At 40.7% G+C, this 21,502-nt stretch overlaps 1 protein-coding gene and 1 pseudogene across 3 annotated transcripts; one reads left to right on the forward strand and one right to left on the reverse strand.

Annotated features, from left to right (window-relative positions):
- Nucleotides 1-1,654: 1,654 nt before the first annotated feature.
- On the reverse strand, nucleotides 1,655-2,169 carry LOC116751922 (annotated as a pseudogene).
- Nucleotides 2,170-10,624: 8,455 nt separating this feature from the next.
- On the forward strand, nucleotides 10,625-16,913 carry PLK2 (polo like kinase 2). 3 transcript variants are annotated; one of them, XM_032628148.1, is made up of 14 exons: nucleotides 10,625-11,268; nucleotides 11,877-11,984; nucleotides 12,126-12,242; nucleotides 12,443-12,572; nucleotides 12,805-12,892; nucleotides 13,368-13,463; nucleotides 13,573-13,771; nucleotides 13,869-14,016; nucleotides 14,375-14,472; nucleotides 14,773-14,902; nucleotides 15,135-15,375; nucleotides 15,497-15,626; nucleotides 15,886-15,996; nucleotides 16,132-16,913. In XM_032628148.1, exons 1-14 carry the CDS (start codon nucleotides 10,999-11,001, stop codon nucleotides 16,321-16,323), a joined length of 2,058 nt encoding a protein of 685 aa, XP_032484039.1. In that variant the 5' UTR covers nucleotides 10,625-10,998; the 3' UTR covers nucleotides 16,324-16,913. The 3 variants fall into 3 exon arrangements, with proteins under 3 accessions (XP_032484039.1, XP_032484042.1, XP_032484041.1); XM_032628151.1 differs by having other exon boundaries at nucleotides 10,875-10,900; XM_032628150.1 differs by lacking the exon at nucleotides 10,625-11,268 and adding an exon at nucleotides 11,314-11,511.
- The last annotated feature ends 4,589 nt before the right edge of the window (nucleotides 16,914-21,502 follow it).

The following is a 21,502-nucleotide window of genomic DNA, read 5'->3' on the forward strand; positions in this document are numbered from 1 at the left end:
CTATTTATAATAGCCAGGTCATGGAAGCAACTTAAATGCCTATCAACAGACGAATGGATAAAGAAGATGTGGTACACATATAGAATGGAATACTACTCAGCCATAAAACGGAACGAAATTGGGTCATTTATAGAGACAAGGATGGATCTAGAGACTGTCATACAGAGTGAAGTAAGTTAGAAAGAGTAAAACAAATATCATATATTAACGCATATATGTGGAACCTAGAAAAATGGTACAGATGAACCGGTTTGCAGGGCAGAAATAGAGACACAGATGTAGAGAACAACTGTATGGACGCCAAGGGGGGAAAGTGGCTGGGGCCGGGGTGGTGGTGTGATCAATTGGGAGATTGGGACTGACATGTATACACTAATAGGTATAAAATGGATAACTAATAAGAACCTGCTGTATAAAAAATAAATAAAATAAAATTGCAAAAAAATATTTTGTTTAAGGTTTCAATGAGACAAAATGTTTTTACTTCCAAGAATGAGGAAAAGCTAAAACACCTTTACCTTGCTTTTGTTTGTGTTATATTCACTTAATAATTTGTTTTTATTTATAAAAATTTAGATAATTTGACTTTAGAAAATAAGTGTGGCGTTTAAGATAGATTCAAAAGTGAGATTACTTTTTATGCTGATGCTACACAAGGCAATGGAATGGTGGGTATGACTTAAAGGAATAGCTGCATTTTAAATAACCTTAAAACCTTTATAGCATTGATTGGCATTATCATTTTGTACCAGTAGAGGGAGATCTATGTCCACTGCAATAAACTAGTAGTTTCAGTCTGTGCAACAGTGAATGAAGGGAAAGGGGAGTTGCTCTCAAACACTGTTATTATCATGTCCAGGAAACAGGTGGATGGGTAGTTAGGTAGGTAGACAGGTAGACAGACAGATGAATGAATAAAAGTTTGGTCAACTATTTTGATAAATGTATAATATAAACCTTCATCAAAGATTACTGGCAGGATTTACCACAGAGTTTTAGTCACTTACAAAGTGCCAGTATGTCAAAATGAATGTAACCTAAAAGGTATTTAACATATTTAATATTTATTTATGTATTTATTTATTAGGGTTAAGGCAGCTACTCTATTTTGAAGAAGAAAGTGGCATAATCAAGTGAGGGTCCCCCTAACTCACCAGCTCATCCCCCACGGCACCCCCCCACCCACCCAGCTTCCTCCCATGTTTTGGGAGAAAAGCTTCTTCTCTCTGACCAGTCCTGTCATCCACTATCACTCCTCCGCACAAGGCAGGCATGGCCTCGTTTGGTACCTGCTTGAAGTCCAAGAATCAGGTTCAGATGGGGTAGCTAAGTGGCTCCGTTTGGGGAGTTGAAACTCACTCGGTCACAGCTGAAGGCACGAGCTGATACAGGGCCACTGACCACTGGTGCTGAATTAGAGAAAATGAACGGATTTGCCCAGATTTCCGCAGGTGCTTCCATGTACCAACCGGTTCTACAGCTACTTCCATTAAAACGTATTCTGATCAAACAAGCTTGCAGAGGAAAGCTCACCTAGCCTCAAGTCTACAACACAAAAGCAAGGAGAATAGGACAGATTTTCTGCTGCTACCATGTCCCGGACTTTCGGGTGCCCGAGGCCCCAGGGCACCGCTAGGCCATCTGTGCCAGAAACTCAATACTGCCCACGGGCCTCGAAGTGGTCAGCTGGCCGGCTGTACGCCGTCCACACTGGGTCTCCCACAAACAGCTGCATGGCCTTCACGTAGTTCTTCTCGTCCAGTGTGAAGCGGTGGTATATCCCGGCGGGGAGAGTGATCATGTCTCCTTTCTCCATGAAGATCCGGATCCACCTGTCCTCTTTATCCCTCATGCTGAAGCACCCACTGCCGTCCAGGATGTAGTGAATCTCATCATCCAGGTATAAATGCTCCTCGTAAAACATCTTCATCTTTTCTTCATAATTTGGTAGTTTGTCTTTGCATATGGTTATTATGTCCATCCAGGAGTAGTTTCTCTCTTTTCGGATCTTTTCTAATTCTGGATCATTCTCATCTTTGTCAGCATCCAGCGTCCAGTAAAGGACGCCGAGCCCGTGCAGCCGCTCCAGGCGGATCGGGCGCGCGGGCTGTGCGCCGTGGGGCTGCCGCGGGTCGCCGGCGACTCGTCCAGGTACCAGGACTGCACCATGGCTGGGCCGGGGGCGTGGCTGCCTGACCCCGGACCTGCATGGGCCACCACGCCTAATAGTTAAATTTAAATCTTAAAATTAACCTTTTCTTTTATATTCATTAAGTTGCTTTTCAAAGAGTTAGACCTTAAATTTAAATATCCAATCAATTAGATATATTGTGACAAATATAAAACGAGGTTTGGTCTCTTTTCACCTTCCTTAGACGCTCAGGATATTTCAGTGGAGACGTACCATGGCCAGCCTAGCCCCTGTAGCCTCCTGGCAACGCATACATATATCGAAATGTTCTTCCCATTGTTTCACTTCCCTCAAATCATGCTGGTTAGAAGTATGTATTTTTTTTTTAACCTGGATGTAAGGTACTCATAATTGTACTAACCATATTCCTTGGCTCATGACATAGTTATCATTGGTCTCCCCAGGTACACACGTCTTGTTTGAGTTTATAATCCAATCCAAAAACCGATCATGGACAATAACTTATATGGACCTGCATGTTCTTTCCCTCTCTTACACCCCTTGCCTCATACATGGTAATCATTGCTCTAAATGTTCTGTTTAACATTTCCACATTTTGAAAAATAGAATTTCCAATCAATACATATATATGTATAAACAAAATATGTAGATTTAGCTCTTGAATTTTATAAAAAGAGTAATCTTTAACTTGCCCTTTTAAAAACCAAACATTAAGATTTATTCATACTGATATGGAAATGTGTAATTCATTGATTTTCACATAATATGCCATTATGTGTATGTACCACTATATATTTATCCATTCTCCTATCTTATGGGCATTTGGTTTGTGTGGATTTTCTTTTTCTTTTTTTTTTTTTTTTTTTTTTTTTGCAATTACTAAAAGTACTTCATATACTTGTATATGTCTCCTGGTACATATGTGCAAGCATTTCTCTTGCTGGGTTGTAGGATGTAAGAATGAAAAATTCACTCTCTTAGCAAAACTGTACACGGAAATCTTTTTTTTTTTACATCTTTACTGGAGTATAATTGCTTTACAATGGTGTGTTAGTTTCTGCTTTATAACAAAGTGAATCAGTTATACATATACATATGTTCCCATATCTCTTCCCTCTGGCGTCTCCCTCCCTCCCACCCTCCCTATCCCACCCCTCCAGGCGGTCACAAAGCACCCAGCTGATCTCCCTGTGCTATGCGGCTGCTTCCCACTAGCTATCTACCTTACGTTTGGTAGTGTATATATGTCCATGCCTCTCTCTCGCTTTGTCACAGCTTACCCTTCCCCCTCCCCATATCCTCAAGTCCATTCTCTAGTAGGTCTGTGTAGGCACAAATTGTTGACCTCTTTTCCAACACTTGATGTGTTTAGGCTTCCTAACTTTTACCTATTGAATGAGTTTAACTGGTCTTGATATATATTTCCCTAATTATTAATAACTGTGAGAAACTCATTTATTGGCTATAAGTAGTTCCTTTTTTATGAAATGCTTGTTTATATCTTTTACTTATTTTTATCTTGGGTCATTTTCCTTACCAATATATATGTAGGACCCCTATATATTTCTTTGTTAGTTATATGCATGCAAATCTCTCTACCAACTTATAGCCTTTTTACTTTATTTTTATTTATTTATTTTTTAACATCTTTATTGGAGTATAATTGCTTTACAATGGTGTGTTAGTTTCTGCTTGACAGCAAAGTGAATCAGTTATACATATACATATGTTCCCATATCTCTTCCCTCTTGCGTCTCCCTCCCTCCCACCCTCCCTATCCCACCCCTCTAGGTGGTCACAAAGCACCGAGCTGATCTCCCTGTGCTATGCGGCTGCTTCCCACTAGCTATCTATTTTACGTTTGGTAGTGTATATATGTCCATGCCACTCTCTCACCCTGTCATAGCTTACCCTTCTCCCTCCCCATATCCTCAAGTCCATTCTCTAGTAGGTCTGTGTCTATATTCCTGTCTTACTCCTAGGTTCTTCATGACATTTTTTTTTCTTAAATTCCATATATATGTGTTAGCATACGGTATTTGTCTTTCTCTTTCTGACTTACTTCACTCTGTATGACAGACTCTAGGTCCATCCACCTCATTGCAAATAGCTCAATTTCGTTTCTTTTTGTGGCTGAGTAATATTCCATTGTATATATGTGCCACATCTTCTTTATCCATTCATCCGATGATGGACACTTAGGGTGTTTCCATCTCCTGGCTATTGCAAATAGAGTCGCAATGAACATTTTGGTACATGACTCTTTTTGAATTATGGTTTTCTCAGGGTATATGCCCAGGAGTGGGATTGCTGGGTCATATGGTAGTTCTATTTTTAGTTTTTTAAGGAACCTCCATACTGTTCTCCATAGTGGCTGTACCAATTGACATTCCCACCAGCAGTGCAAGAGTGCTCCCTTTTCTCCACATCCTCTCCAGCATTTATTGTTTCTAGATTTTTTGATGATGGCCATTCTGACTGGTGTGAGATGATATCTCATTGTAGTTTTGATTTGCATTTCCCTAATGATTAATGATGTTGAGCATTCTTTCATGTGTTTGTTGGCAGTCTGTATATCTTCTTTGGACAAATGTCTATTTAGGTCTTCTGCCCATTTTTGGATTGGATTGTTTGTTTTTTTGTTATTGAGCTGCATGAGCTGCTTGTAAATTTTGGAGATTAATCCTTTGTCAGTTGCTTCATTTGCAAATATTTTCTCCCATTCTGAGGGTTGTCTTTTGGTCTTGTTTATGGTTTCCTTTGCTGTGCAAAAGCTTTGAAGTTTCATTAGGTCCCATTTGTTTATTTTTGTTTTTATTTCCATTTCTCTAGGAGGTGGGTCAAAAAGGATCTTGCTGTGATTTATGTCATAGAGTGTTCTGCCTATGTTTTCCTCTAAGAGTTTGATAGTTTCTGGCCTTACATTTAGGTCTTTAATCCGTTTTGAGCTTATTTTTGTGTATGCTGTTAGGGAGCGATCTAATCTCATTCTTTTACATGTACCTGTCCAGTTTTCCCAGCACCACTTATTGAAGAGGCTGTCCAGCCTTTTTACTTTAAGGTATCTTTTTTTTTTGGCTACACCACATGTAATGGGGGCTCATAGTTCCCCACCGGGGATTGAACCTGTGCCCCTGCAGAGGAAGTGTGGAGCCCTAACCACTGGACTGCCAGGGGATTCCCCAACTTTAAGGTGTCTTTTGATGAATCAAATTTCTTAATTTTAATTTAGCCAAATTTATCAATCTCCTGTTATATGGTTAATAGATTTTGCATGTTGAAAATCTTTGCCTTTATTGAACAGGCTATCCTTTCCCCATAATATATTTTTGGACATATATAAAGGATAGTCTCTTCAATAAATGGTGCTGGGAAAACTGGACAGCCACATGCAAAAGAATGAAACTGGACCATTATCTTTATGCCATACACAAAAATCAATACAAAATAGGTTCAAGGTCTGAAACCATAAAACTCCCAGAAGAAAATATGGGGATAAGCTCCTTGACATTAGTCTTGGGTATGATATTTTGGACTTGATGACAAAATCAAAGGCAATAAAAGCAAAAATAAACAAGTGGAACTACATCAAACAAAGAAAGCTTCTGCACAGCAAAGGAAATCATCAACAAGATGAAAAGGCAACCTATATAATGACAGAAAATGCTTTCAAATCATATGTCTAATAAGGGGTTAATATGCAAAATAAATAAATAACTCATACAACTCAACTGTAAAGAGATAAGCAATCCGATTTAAAATGGGTAGAAGACATATGATCCAGCAATCCCATTCCCGGGCATATATCCAGAGAAAACTCTAATTTGAAAAGATACATGCACCCCAGTGTTCACAGCAGCACTATTTACAATAGCCAAGACATGGAAACAACCAAAATGTCCATCGACAGATGATGGATAAAGAAGATGTGGTATGTATATACGATGCAATCCTACTCAGCCATAAAAAAGAATGAAATAATGCCATTTGCAGTAACATGGATGGACCTAGAGATTATCATACTAAGCAAAGTAAGTCAGACAGAGAAAGACAAATATCATATGGTATCACTTATATTTGGAATCTAAAATATGATACAAATGAACTTATGTACAAAACAGAAACACACTCACAGACATAGGAAACAAATTTATGGTTACCAAATGGGAAAGGGCAGGGAGGAATAAATTATGAGTTTGGGATTAGCAGATACAAACTACTATTGATATATATAAAATAGGTAAACAACAAGGTTCCACCATATAGCACAGGGAATTGTATATATTCAATATCCTTTAATAAACCATAATGGAAAATAATATGAAAAAGAATATATTATATATATGTATATATTTAACTGAATCACTTTGCTGTACACCAGAAACTAACACAACATTGTAAATCAACTATGCTTCAATAATAAAAAAAAAAATGGTTAGAACACTTGAATAGATATTTTCCAAAGAAGACATACAACTGGCCAACAGGTAAATGAAAAGATGCTCAACATCAGTAATCATCAGGGAAAGGCAAATCCAAACTACAATGAGATATGACCTCACACCTCTCTAGAATGGCTATTACTAAAGAGACAAGAAATATCAGTGTTGGTGAGGATGTGGAGAAAAGAGAACCCTTATGCACTGTCGGAGGGAATATAAATTAGTGCAACGACTATGGAAAACAGAATGGAGATTCTTCAAAAAATTAAAAATAGAATTACCATATGATCCAGCAATCCCATTTCTGGGTATATAATCAAAGGAAAGGAAATCATAATCTTGAAGAGATATCGCTATTCCCATGTTCACTGCAGCATTATTAATGACAGCCAAGGTATGGAAACAAAGTGTCCATCAACGGATGAATGGATAAAGAAAACATCTGATACACACGCACACACACACACACACACACACACACACATAATGGAATATGATTTAGCCATAAAACAGAAGGAAGTCCTGCCATTTGCAATAACATGGATGGACCCTGAGGTATTTATGTTAAGTGAAATGAGAGAAAGACAATGTATATTCTCATTTATATGTGAAATCTAAAAAAACCTGAACTTATAGATACAGAGAACAGATCCGTGGTTAACAGAAGTCAGGAAAGGTAGGCAAAATGGGTAAAGGGGGTCAAAAGGTACAGACTTCCTATTATAAGATAAGTAAGTCCCTGGGATGTAATGTAAAGCATGGTGACTCTAGCTAACGATACTGTATTGTATATTTGAATGTTATTGAGAGAGTAGATCTTAAAATTTATTATCACACAAGGAAAAAATATTGTAACTATATGTGGTGATATAAACTGTGTTAGCCATTTCACTGTATATATATATATATATATATATATATATATATATATATACACACACACATATATATATACACATACATATATCAAATCATAATGCTGTACACCTAAAACTAATGCAGTATTATATGTCAACTAGATCTCAATAAAAAAAATCTTTCCCTACCCTATGCTCTGCAAGTTGGTTACTTATATTTCCTACTGATATTTTGTTTTGTTCTTACTCTTTAAGTCGTTACTCCATCTGAAGTAGATTTTTTGTACATGGTGTGTGTTATGGGCTAAAAATTGTTTCCCTTCAAAATTCATATAATGAAGCTCTAGTCCCCAGTACTTCAGAATACGACTGTATTTAGAGATAGGGCCTTAAAAAGGTGATTAAGGTTAAATGAGGTCATTTGGGTGGGCCCTGATCCAGTCTAACTGCTGTCCTTATAACAGGAAATTTGGACATACAAGGGGACACCAGGGATGCTCTCTCACAGAGGAATGATCACGTGAGGACACGATGAGACGGCAGCCATCTGCAGTCAAAGAGAGAGGCCTCAGGAGGAACCAAGCCTGCCCACACCTTGATCCTGGACTTGTAGCCCCCAGAACTGTGAGAAAGGAAATTTCTGTTGTTTAAGCCACCCAGTCTGTGGTATTCTGTTAGGGTAGCCCTAGAAAACTAATACAGTGTAAGATACGGATTTCATTTTTTTTAATATGGAAAAATCAATTTTCTACTTCCATTTACTGAATAGTTTCCTTTCCTCAATTATCTATCATGTTTCCTCTGCCATATACCAAAGTTCCATATATAAGTGGATCTATTTCTAGGCTCTTTATTCCATTGGTCAGTCTATCCCTGTGAGAGGACCAAATTTTCTTAATTGCTCTAGCTTAATTATAAGTTGTGATAACTGGTAAAGAAAGACCTTCCCCCTTCTAATTCTTCTTTAAGTTAGTTTGCTATTTTTGATCACTTACACTTTCAAAGTTTGCAATCAGCTTGTCAAGTTTCACTAAAAGTCATATTGGGATTCCACTTGTAATTACATTAAATCTACAGAACTACAGAGAAATATTTTGTAATTAAAGATTTATCTCTGTTGGAAAGTACATTTATTTTCTTTTTTGTTCTACTAACAACAATTTTAGTTCTGTCCACACGATGGCACCACGAACCAAAAAATCAGATTTTCATAGTTGGACAGAAGGTCCCATAACACATATACATGTTAATATTTTATTAAATGCTCAAATGTTTTGGAGGATAGACCTGAATTTCACATGGCATGTTCAACAGTCCATAAAATGCTTAAGTACATTTGGTAAAGAGATATACTATAGTATATGATAATCAAAGAATGGAAATAATAATGAAAAATATCATACTATTCTTCATAGTCCTTTTATCATAGAAAGTCATAAACAGATATAGATTAAAAAGTTCATTATCAACCGAGAAAATAAAGACAAGGTGTAAAATTAACTCTGGAAATTTAGGTAGTATTTTCTAAACCTGCAAGCCTACTACAGGCTAGTAAATAAGTTTGCATAAATCTGGGGAGCAAAGGTCACCCCTAGGTTTATCTTTAAAGAGGAGGATTGTGTAATTCTTCATATCCACCCCCAGGCCCGCGCCTGTTCCAACCCTGATAATCATGGGGTAAATTCTACTTTCACTTTATGAGAAACATGCCTTGGCTTGCCCTGAACAGCTTACAGAATCAAAAAGGAGGAGTCACAGAAGACTTTCCCTTTCTATTCTGTAATGCCAATGAAACTCCTTTCTACATTATGTGGGAAATACTTGAGACAGAATCTTCGAAACCATGCACATTTAATTAACTGATACCATGCATACCCTGATGGTATCTGTACTGGAGCCAACCGTTTTCTAGGTACCTTCCAGGGGGTTATTAATCTGGTATTCTATATAGCACTGGAAATTAGTATCAAAAAGCTGTTTAACACATCTTAACTTGGATTTAAAAATCTGTCTATTGCCAATTAACATAACTTGGATGTTCTACTAAATATATATAGAGGGAATAGTTAACTTAAATTCGTTAAACCCCAGATTCCTCATCTGCAAAATGGGAATAACAATATTTCCTACTTAGAATGGATGTAGAATTAAATAAGGCTTTTCAAAATACTAAGCACAGTACCCTGTACATAAATGCACTACTGTCATTAGAACAAGAAACAATGGCGGTCCCAGGTTAGCAAGTCTGAATCGTAAAATCTGGAAATAGGAAACTAAGCCATGTTTTAGCTCACTTGGCTATGCTCCTCCTTCATGCTACCAATCCTCTCCACTTGGAAGGCCTAGGATTGACTCTCCCAGCACCAGAGCAGCCACGTGGCTTAATGAGCCATTTTAAACGACGCATTCCGCATAACCCCTTCGGAATAAGAAGTGATAGATGATTTAGAATAACCCCTTCGGAATAAGAAGTGATAGATGATTTAGATTGTAAAAACATAGTTAGCACCAGGCGCACTTTTAAACCACTTACTGTCAAAGAAAGCCCATATAGTCATTAACCGCTGCCCACTCGGACTAACTGCGCTTCTAGAACATTCCACGAGATGGCGCCTTTGCTCCCCGTCTTCGGTCATTCTGAACGCGAAGCCTTCCCAAGGAGCTGGCCTCCCTCTCCAAGGTTAAGGGCCTGACCTCCGACAAAGGCTTGCTCTAAGGTGATGGGCAGAGGCCACACGGGCCTAAGTGGGACTTGGCCATGGTCAGCCGACCGGCCCCAGCCGAAGTCCGCTTCATTCAGAAGCGGCAGGGAGCTCGGAACACCCTGTTCCGCGGACCCTTGTTTTTCAGGGGTACAGCCTCCCCGCAGGGCCCCTGTAGACAGGAGCTAACGGGGTAAAACTGCGGGGGCGGCGGCAGCCCAGAAGGTCTCCAGGTGGCCACCGGGAAGCCTCACGTGACTGTGCAGTGGCTCCGGCCACACTCACACCTTGACACCAGACGCGTCAGGTTGTAGGGCGGTGAGGAAGGGCTGTGCACGGGAGGGAACCTGCGAGGACCGCAGCACCCGGCGGGGCTCTGACCACTGCACCGCCCGTCGCGGGGCGGGTGGGGGCGGAGCCACGCGTCGGCCCTAGGGTTTCTACTTCAAACCCAGAAGCTCGGAACATTCCAAGAATGGGATGGCGGTCACGGGGACAGCCGGACGCCTGTGTCCGCCTCCCCATCGGGGTGAGCGCTCCCCGCGGCCGGCAAGCGGCTCGCAAGCTGGAAACCACCAGCCCGTCGCAACCTCCCGCTCGGCCCCGGACGCTCTTGAGGCCGGTGGGCGGGGCGTCACCCGTGATGTAGCATCCCGTTTCGATTCTCCGCCCCCTTCTCCGCCCGTATATAAGACTTCTCCGGGCGTTTGTACTCGTACAAGTGAACGGAGGCGTCGGGCGTGGGAGGTTGGTGGCTGCGGCTGGGGCTCGAGGGTAGAGGCTGGCTCGGTCGCGTGTCCGCGCCTCGGAGGTGGCAGCGGGCAGTGCAGGGTGGCGAGGGGACCATGGAGCTCTTGCGGACTATCACCTACCAGCCGGCCGCCGGCACGAAGATGTGCGAGCAGGCGCTGGGCAAGGCTTGCGGCGGGGACTCGAAGAAGAAGCGGCCGCAGCCGCCCCCCGAGGAACCGCAGCCGCCGCAGCCCCAGGTGCAGGTGCAGCCGGCCGCCTCGCACCACCATCACCACCACTCGCACTCGGGGGCCGAGATCTCGAGGATTATCGTCGACCCCACCACGGGGAAGCGCTACTGCCGAGGCAAAGTGCTGGGAAAGGTGACGAGCGGCGGGCGCCCTGCTGTGCTGCCAGGCGGGAGGGAGGTCTGCCCGGGCATTCCCCGGGCCGGGCCGGACGCCGCGCCCACCGCTTCTCGGCGTCTCGGGAGGCCGATCCCGGCGCGACGTGGGCTGCTCACCTGCCCTCCTCTGGCTTTTGTGCGCTGGCAGTGCCGGGATCGATTTCACATCCTTAGCCGCGGCTCAGTCTGCGTCCCGCCGCCCAAAGACATTGATCTTGAGGCCAGAAGCGAGGGCTTTCTATACCAGACCTAACTCTCTCGAGCTGCCCCCACAGAGGATTTTCTTGACAAGTCTCTTTATACCCTATTTCTCATCTCCCCAACCCCAAGCCCCCCCTCCGGAAAGCTCCTCTCTATAAAGGGAGAAGGGGCACTGTTTTAACTTACTGTTTTCAGGAATGCTTTTCCCTTCGTGAAAGAGCTTTAAAAAAGTAGACCGCATCCCTCTGTCCGTCCTTCCTCTCCCATATTTTTGCTTTTCTTTCTCATTTACATATATATATATATATATTTATATATATATATATAATCTGCCGTCCATGTCCCTGCCATACTCAATTCCGTCTCGGCTTTGTTTCCTTTCAGGGTGGCTTTGCAAAATGTTACGAGATGACAGATTTGACAAACAACAAAGTCTACGCTGCAAAAATTATTCCTCACAGCAGAGTAGCCAAACCTCATCAAAGGGAAAAGGTGTGTATGACTGTTGAGTAAAGTATTTTCTTTGTGTGCAAGATGGCCCTTCCCTTTTAGGAAAATGTCTTCTGCATGTGTAAGACTGGCTTTTCAGAGGTGAGGGAGGCTAATAAGACTGATCTTGCTTTTTTCTTTTAGATTGACAAAGAAATAGAGCTTCACAGAATTCTCCATCACAAGCATGTAGTGCAGTTTTACCACTACTTCGAGGATAAAGAGAACATTTACATTCTTTTGGAATATTGCAGTAGAAGGGTAAGTGTTCACTCCTATTTGAATGCATTTACTTCCCGCAAACTGACACGGCATTCAAACTGAACTTTGTCTGGGAATTTCGTTGTGGAGGCAATTATTACACTGCAGCATTAACTTTCATCGCTCATCCTGCACAAGGAAACCCCTGATTTTGGTAACTTTGTTTGACAGATTCTCTTTTTTCCTTCTCCTCTTCCCAGTCCATGGCTCATATCTTGAAAGCAAGGAAGGTGTTGACAGAGCCGGAAGTCCGATACTACCTCAGGCAGATTGTGTCTGGACTGAAGTACCTTCATGAACAAGAAATCCTGCACAGAGATCTCAAACTAGGTAAGCCTTTCACTCCAAATGATGACTTTTGTGTCAGAGAGGTGTGCTGTCTCTTTCCCTTTCTTTTACGTATTAATGTTCTTAGTTGGGATCTAACCAGTGCAATCTTGCTTATGAATGATGGCTTTCACTTGAAGCAACTGGCTGCCTGCCTGTTGAGTGGATGTGTGTGTACTTGGTTAGAACAGCTTTCCAAGGGAATTCAGATTTCTTTTTTTTTTTAATCATCTAGGAAACTTTTTTATTAATGAAGCCATGGAACTAAAAGTTGGGGACTTTGGTTTGGCAGCCAGGCTGGAACCCTTGGAACACAGAAGGAGGTAAGAGTCAGAAGGATACATCCTGATAGAGTTTTGTGGAGATCAAATATGCCCTTTTTATTTTCCAGTCAATGTTTCAAAGGCCAGTTGATACTAAAATCTATAAACCGCTACAGTGTTAATGGAAGGAAACACTTATCCGGTGCCACTATGGGCCAGGCAGAGTACCTTATGCCCCTAAGTTGATTATGAAACAAATCTGTCTTATATTTGCCTGAAATATATAAATATGTCCTGCTGTACCTGGTCTCAGTTGGCTTAAAACACTTTGTCATGTGGCTGAAAAAACTTGTACACACATTAAAAAAAAATTACCAAGTCACTTGGTCAAATGTCAGTTGTTTACATGCCAGAAATCAAAAGTCAGATGTTTCCAAATAGAAATTCAACATAGTGCTTTTAAGGTTTTATCCAGAGAACTAAGTTTAAACAGTAGAATAGTTCCTAATGAGATCTTCATATTTTGTTTTCCTAGAACGATATGTGGTACCCCAAATTATCTTTCTCCTGAAGTCCTCAACAAACAAGGACACGGCTGTGAATCAGACATTTGGGCCTTAGGCTGTGTAATGTAAGTAAATGCACCAAAATAATCAAAAAGCAAATTTGGATGTAGGTTTTTAACACTCGAAAAGAGTCGCTTTTTGACCGTTCCTAAAGAAGTGTTTCCTTGCATACAGGTATACAATGTTATTAGGAAGACCCCCATTTGAAACTACAAACCTGAAAGAAACTTACAGGTGCATAAGAGAAGCAAGGTATACAATGCCCTCTTCGTTGCTGGCTCCTGCTAAGCACTTAATAGCCAGCATGTTGTCCAAAAATCCAGAAGATCGTCCCAGTTTGGATGACATCATTCGACATGATTTTTTTTTGCAGGTTGGTGCATTTTTTTTTTTTTTGGCGTCTTTTTATTACATGTTCTTGATCCTAATTTCCCAGCAGGTTACTGAAGATCTTGTCTTTTACTTCATAGGGCTTCACTCCAGACAGACTCTCTTCTAGCTGTTGTCATACAGTTCCAGATTTCCACTTGTCAAGCCCAGCTAAGAATTTCTTTAAGAAAGCAGCTGCTGCTCTTTTTGGTGGCAAAAAAGACAAAGCAAGATATATTGACACACACAGTAAGTTATAAGACTTCTTTTGTTCTTCTGTGTCCAATATTATATATAAAGTTGATAAGTTAGTTAAAAGAGGCTTTTATAGTAACATAATTTGGCCTGTATGTTTGTATACTGTTTGACTTTTTGTAGCGTAAAAAATCCACACTGCAAATTGTGGTTGATAGCTTTTTGTTTCATATGCATTAAAGTGTGCTTCTTGCATAATTGCAGCTGATGGCAAAGATAAAAGTAAAAGCTGATGGTTTTGCCTTGGATGCTCTTAAGTTGGTTATTAATGCAAAAGGAGGAAATATGGCTAGCTCTGTTTCTACCTTGTTTGGATAGAATAATGCTCATAACTCTTTTCCTTGATTTACAGATAAAGTGGCTAAAGAAGATGAAGAAATTTACAAGCTTAGGCATGATTTGAAAAAGACTTCGATAACTCAGCAGCCCAGCAAACATAGGACAGATGAGGTATGCTAAAGAAGAGTAAAATAGTTATAAACACTTTATATCATTTTCATTCTTTGCTAATTGTCGCTTGGATCACATATTTACTTAAAGTTTTCTTTCCAACCCTTTAAAAGGGAAGATTTTATCTCTTAGTTTAACAATGCATGCAATTGAGTTACCGAAATAGCTTTTACCTGGCTTGTGTCCATTGCTTTTTGATAAGCTTTCCTACTAATTGCCACAATCTCATCTTAAACTAGAATTCTCAACCCCAAATGAATTTTAAATGCTTGACTATGGCCTGGCTCTTCTCTCTTCTAGGAACTCCAGCCACCTACCACTACAGTTGCCAGATCTGGAACACCCGCAGTGGAAAACAAGCAGCAGATTGGAGATGCTATTCGGATGATAGTCAGAGGAACTCTTGGCAGCTGCAGCAGTAGCAGTGAATGTAAGTTGTTGTCAATTGCGTTTTAAGTAATGATGCTCTGAATGCCAGTGCTCAATACTAAGTAACTGACGTCAGTTTGGTTTTGGGCCTGATTTAACATAGAAGAAGCAAAATTAGAGGACTGGAACAATTTTGAGTCCTCCCTCCTTAGATTTAGTGAAGGGAGACTTAGCACCTACCGTAGCCTGAGGTTTTGTTGTTAATTATTTTCTAAATTTCTCTGACTTTCCAGGCCTCGAGGACAGTACCATGGGAAGTGTCGCAGACACAGTGGCAAGAGTCCTTCGAGGATGTCTAGAAAACATGCCAGAAGCTGACTGCATCCCCAAAGAGCAGCTGAGCACTTCCTTTCAGTGGGTCACCAAGTGGGTCGACTACTCTAATAAATATGGCTTTGGGTACCAGCTCTCAGACCACACTGTAGGCGTCCTCTTCAACAACGGTGCTCACATGAGCCTCCTTCCAGATAAAAAGTAAGCGTGTTCAATTAAGGAAGCCCTGTCAGTTCTTTAGTTTTGCCCTAAGGAAACCTGAAAATAGTGACTAACTGCTTCCGTTTTTCCTTCTTTTCTCCGTATTGTTCCCGTTCTTTAGAACAGTTCACTATTATGCAGAGCTTGGCCAATGCTCTGTTTTCCCAGCAACAGATGCCCCCGAACAATTCATTAGTCAAGTGACGGTGCTGAAATACTTCTCTCATTACATGGAGGAAAACCTCATGGATGTAAGTACTCTGGCTTTCCAGCAGTGATGTTTGCAGTGTAGTCCACAGAGCAGTGGCATCTGTGTAACCTCAACGCTTTAAGGCATGCAGCCTCTTATGTCCCACCGTCAATCTGCTGGATCAGGATCTCCGGATGGTGGGACCAGGAATCTCCAGGCCATCCTGGCACTTGCTTAAGTTTGATAGGCATTTGCTTAGAAGAACTGAGTGCACACACAGCAAAGCATTTCTAGGCACTAAGTCTCCCAATCTCTCCCAGGGTGGAGATCTGCCTAGTGTTACTGATGTTCGAAGACCTCGGCTCTACCTCCTTCAGTGGCTGAAATCTGATAAGGCCTTAATGATGCTCTTCAATGATGGCACCTTTCAGGTAAATGAACCCTTGAGGAAAGCACATGTTTAGATCCCCCAAAAATGATTTTTACCTAGCCAATTTAATCACTGACGAAACTCTTCACATCTTGAATATTTAGAGAGATCTAATATCCATGTCTGCTTTTTAAAGGTGAATTTCTACCACGATCATACGAAAATAATCATCTGTAGCCAAAACGAAGAATACCTTCTCACCTACATCAATGAGGACAGGATATCTACAACGTTTAGACTGACAACTCTGCTGATGTCTGGCTGTTCATTAGAATTAAAGAATCGAATGGAATATGCTCTGAACATGCTCTTACAGAGGTGTAACTGAGAGACTTTTTGAATGGATCCTATGGGACTCCTCTTTTCCACTGTGAGATCTACAGGGAAGCCAGTAGAATGATCTACAGCACGTTGAAGAAGGTGGACAGGTGGTGGTACGAAAACAATTCCTCCGTGGCCTGCTGGACCTGGTGGAACCAGACCAGGCAGAGGCACACAGTCCTGGACCTTGGACAAGCTGAGAGTGAACCCGAATGCAGTTTTCCTTGACGTACCTGTTTCAAAAGGTTTTTCAGACAATTTCACAGAAAGGTGCATTGACTTAACTTCTCTCTGTGGAGAGCACTTCAGACAGAGGACTTGGAACTGTGAATATACTTCCTGAAGGGGAGGGAGAAGGGAGGACGCTCCCATGTTGTTTAAAGGCTGTAATTGGAGCAGCTTTTGGCTGCTTAACTGTGAACTATGGCCATACATAATTTTCTTTTTTTTTTGAAGACACTTGTGGCTGGAAAAGTGCATTCCTTGTTAATAAACTTTTTATTTATTACAGCCCAAAGAGCAGTATTTATTATCAGTTTTTTTTTTTATGTTGACCATTTTAAACTGTTGGCAATAAAGAGTATGAAAAAGCGGAAACAGTGATCTCCTGTCTTTGGTGTGGCACCAACACTGCATCACAACTTTCTTTGATCATGGATTCTTGGCACTCTTTGGCAGGACGTTGAGTGCAGAAGCAGGCTAGAAATTTAGAGTTTTAACTTTGCTAATAATAATTTCTAGGAAGTCAGTCTTTAATACCTGAAGTGAAGTCATATGCTCTCTGGTAGATCTAGCTTGAGAAGAGAAGAGTATAACAAAAATACCACTCTTTTCACAACCAGAATATAGGCCTCCTACTGAATCCAAAACCAATTTCTCTCTGGAGTATTTCCCCAAAACTCGTCTAGCTTGGAGCTAAAAGCTAGAGTAATCCTGTGTAAACGGATCTCTGTTATTAAGTGTCAATAGGTACCGGAAGTTTATCTTAATGTGGGCAGGACTCTGTACTTTATAATACTTGCACCACCTAAATGTATAACTCAGCTTAAACCTACCTAAACACGCCCGTTGCCACCAGTAGCGAGAAGTACTTTGTAAATAAGTCATTTTCCCTCTGGTGCATGGAGGATGCCGAATGGTAAGGGTACCAAGCTTTGGTTTTAAGCCCATCTTTTAAACTATCAAATTATCCAAGGGGTAAATCTGAGACAGTTTTCTCTTTCAGTGGGTTGTCTCTTTTGACAGGTGTACAAAGCTGCTCCCTGTTACTCTGAACTTACAGTGACCTGTATAAAGTGCAAATACTTTTTTTGTTCAATTGTAATCCCACTATAAGGAAAATATTGTCCTGAGAAAAGCAGCACTCTCTCATGTGTTAGGCTCTGTTTGCACTAGGATCCTGTACAGAGTAGTGTAGAGATGGTGGTTGTAATTTTACAGTTTTCTAAAATTACTACAAACTGTACCTGATATGCTTTATTAATAAAAGTCAAATCTGGAGAACTGTTTATGGATATTTCACAGTTCCTAGAGTAACTCCTGCTGACTGGAGTTCTCTGGCCACGTGTACAGCTTCAGTCTCTGTTAAATGGTTTATGGTAATAGCTGAAGAAAATAGTAATAGCTGAAGAAAACTGGATAATTACACTAATAGCTGGGTGTGCAGAAGTAGAATCTATTTTTGTCTTTGTGAGCAGAGAGGTAGAAGTAGGAGTTTGTAAATAGTAAAAAATGTGCTTTCATTTTGAGTTTTACAGTGTTAGGTTGTATATTACTTCACCATTTCAAAATTAGGTACTTATCCATTCTTGTAGGTACTGAGGGTCTACTGTGTGCCAAATCCAGAGCCTGGTGTTGGAGATGTTGAGTGAGCCCAAACCTCTCCCTGTCCTTGAGGAAATCACAGCAGAGTGGAGGAGACATTTGTCTAGTGCATTTGTCTAGTAGTCTGATAAGTGCTGTGATATTATGATAAAGATATGTACTGGGTGTTGGGGGAACCAAGAACAGGAATCATGGGAAAGGAGCCGCAGGCGTGGGGTGGACTCAGAGAAGAGATTCCAGAGAAGAAAATTCTTTTTTATTGGGTTTTGAAAGATGAGTGAGGGTTAAATAAAGGTATGAGATGGGGAAGGGTATTATAAGCAGTGGGAATAACATATATAGATGCCCGAGGGTGAAAGAGTTCACAGGAGAAGTGGATGTGTAAGTCTGAAGCATCATAGGTAAAGGCTGGAAGAAACAGACCTGACGTGCTCCCAAGTTCCATCACAAGGCATTTAGGCTGCACCGAAGGCTATGTGTAGTTACTGAAAGATTTTAAGGAAGCAAGTGACCTAGTATTTCAGTTTTATTAAATTCATTCTGGGGACATAAGCAAGATGGGTGGGGAAGAAGATGGAGAAAGATGACCCAAACAGTAAAGATACTAATGTTGTGATCCAGGTGAGAAAGGACTTTATAAAACGGAGCATATAAAGAGTTAGGTAGTGTCTCCTTTGGCCCGTCTACCAATAGTTTATTTTAGTATCCCCAATACGGTGGCATATGGTAATCAAATATTGAATGAATAAATGACAGTGGATTTGGGAGGGACTTAGACAGTTGATTTGAAGAGGATTTGGCACTTTATTGAATGTGGAACCTGAGGAAGAAGGTGGGCCTTAGGATGATTGACAGTCAATGGCGGGTAGGCAGTGTACTGTGGGGTCATTAACTGAAATAAATTAGGAATGTAGAAGGAAGAGCCTGATATTCAGGGAAATACAGTGAGTTTAGGACAGCTTGAATCAAACTTGTGTGAGGATGCTCAAATAGGTCCAGAAAACAGTTGGATATACATGTCTACATCTCAAGAGCGGGCAAGATTTGGGAGTAAACAGGCTTTGGATGAGAGCACACAAAAATGGGTCCCTGTCATCCCTTCTACCCAGCAGCATTTTTATTTTTTGGCACTGAGGACATCTATGTAAAACATAACAGTGTTGATAAACCTTTACAGTTAAGGAAAGAAGATAAAAAATTCCCAAATAAATTCTACTTTTCAAAATCAAGGACCCTGGATTCCATAAAAACAACTCCCAAATAACAGATGTGCATGATGAACACCTTCGGTCCTCAGCAATGTTTCTCACTTAGCCATCCCCAATCCTGGCAGTCTATAGGCTGAGATACAAGGCAATCTTTCAAGATGTAAAACTTCAGTTTTGGTGCATAGTAATAGCTAACTTCAGCTAAGTGTGGTGTGACCACGGCAGGACTCAGATCCTGAGTTATTTGACATTTACTACTTCATAAAAGTAGTAAAAAAAACAAAAAAAAAAACAAAAAAAAACAACCTTCAAGAACTATTTTTGAATGTAACCTTATGTTTGCTAGATAGGAAGTGTACTGCAGTGGAAAAGCTTTGGAATCAGTCCTAAGTTCAAATTCCTGTTCAACCATATATTACCAATAAGATCTCAAGAAATACCTAACCTCTCTAAGCTTCAGTTTCCTCACCTACAAAGACTAAATGATAATAAAGCACTTGTACATCAAAGGTGCTCAATAAATATTTGCTCCTTTTCTTGTCCTGTTTCCCCTGCCTTCTTCCACACCCATCATAACAGTAACCCTGGTTACCTAGAAAAGAAAATAACTGACTCATTTCTGCCCCTTCCAGTCTTCCTTTCTGTATCAGTCATGGGCGAGCCAGGAACGCACAAGTCATTTTAGGACTTTCAAAGAGAAGGAATTTATTGGAGGCTATTGGTTGTATAGATAATGGAAGAGCCCGGAAGTCAGAGAGGAGGTGGTGAGGCAACCAAGAGATAAGCCGCAGTAGGAAGCCGCTACCACGCCCTTGGCTGGAGAGACCCAGAGAGAAAGTGGGAATACTCCAGAACTGGGGGTTTCTGGCAGAAAGTAGAATTATGGTGGTCACTGCCTACCAGGAGTTTGAAATCATGGAGCAAATGTAGTCACTGCTTGAGATAACCCCTGTACACATCTGGTTGGGAAAGAAAAGGGATAAAATATTCTGGATTATTTCTTCCTTTTGCCCTACAGTCTACCATTGACCAAGTGAACTGGACGCTAGTGGAAAAGAACCCTGATGAATGTAGTTGCAGGAATCATTCTTCTATTGGAGAATGAAGCAGGGAAGGGCAGGGGTGGGTCTGAGATTGAACAGGCTAATACCTTCCTTCTTTCTTAACTTCTCTCTTCCATTAATTTTGTACCACCTCTATCCTCCCTTCCTCTTAAATCCCAAAGTGACATGAGTGCTAAAAGCTCTAGTTCACTAGGCAGGAGGATGACAGGCAGGGGAAGGTTAGAGGAGGAACAAGATAGAGTGAGGAACCTTAAGATGAGTCGCTCTTGCTTTAGGCCTCTGATTTGAAACATCATCAGACTTTTTTACACTACAGAGATGTTAGTCTAATGAAAATAGATATGACTTAAAAATGAGTAAGATACCTTTTCATAAGGTACATGGAGAAATCAATGTTGGTATTTTATAGCAATTCTGTGCATGGTAGAGTTAGTATATTTCCAAGGCGTAGAATAACCTCTTCTATAAACAGAAACCTGTAGATTCCATTTTGTTTTTCCTTGACTTGCAAGAGATTCTAATCTATATATGAATAGACTCATGCTTTCTTCTAGTACTTCTTTGTGCCTTATTAACTTTAGTAATGGAAAGTATCTCTTTGTTTGAATTGCCACAATTTAATTATATTAGTGAATTCAAACTAAAATGTTAAACTCCCATATGCAGTGTTAGAATTTAATATAACGGTTCATCAGTGTTTGGAATTCAACTGAATAGAATGCATAGATTTTGCCCCTGGGATTAGCTTTATAATACAATTATATACAAAGCAAAATTGATTTTAATGATTGAGGTACAATAACTTCACTACCAAGTTAAGGTGAAAATAATAAATGTACTGAGGTATCTCGGCTATGAAATACTGAATGATCAGATATTTTAATCCAACCATACGAGTTAGAACAAATTCTCTTTTTTAGGCCTGTAGCAAATTAGTACTGCAAGAAACCAGGCAGCAGGCCTAAATGAAATAAAATCGGCAATGCCTTTCTTTGGTACTGCTTTGGAATCAACGGCAGCCGAATGACCTTTAAAGTTGGGATCATGTTGAACATGCCATAAGAATTTTTAAGCTGAATGAAAAAATATC

The sequence above is a fragment of the Phocoena sinus genome, chromosome 3 (assembly GCF_008692025.1).
Source record: "Phocoena sinus isolate mPhoSin1 chromosome 3, mPhoSin1.pri, whole genome shotgun sequence".
Taxonomy (NCBI): Eukaryota; Metazoa; Chordata; class Mammalia; order Artiodactyla; family Phocoenidae; genus Phocoena; species Phocoena sinus.

Excerpts from the sequence above, each read along its gene's own strand:
- PLK2 (XM_032628148.1), top strand. The coding sequence starts at position 10,999 with ATGGAGCTCTTGCGGACTATCACCTACCAGCCGGCCGCCGGCACGAAG. Across the intron at positions 13,772-13,868 it reads GACATGATTTTTTTTTGCAG|GGCTTCACTCCAGACAGACT; the intron begins GTTGGTGCATTT and ends TTTACTTCATAG. Across the intron at positions 15,627-15,885 it reads TGGAGGAAAACCTCATGGAT|GGTGGAGATCTGCCTAGTGT; the intron begins GTAAGTACTCTG and ends AATCTCTCCCAG.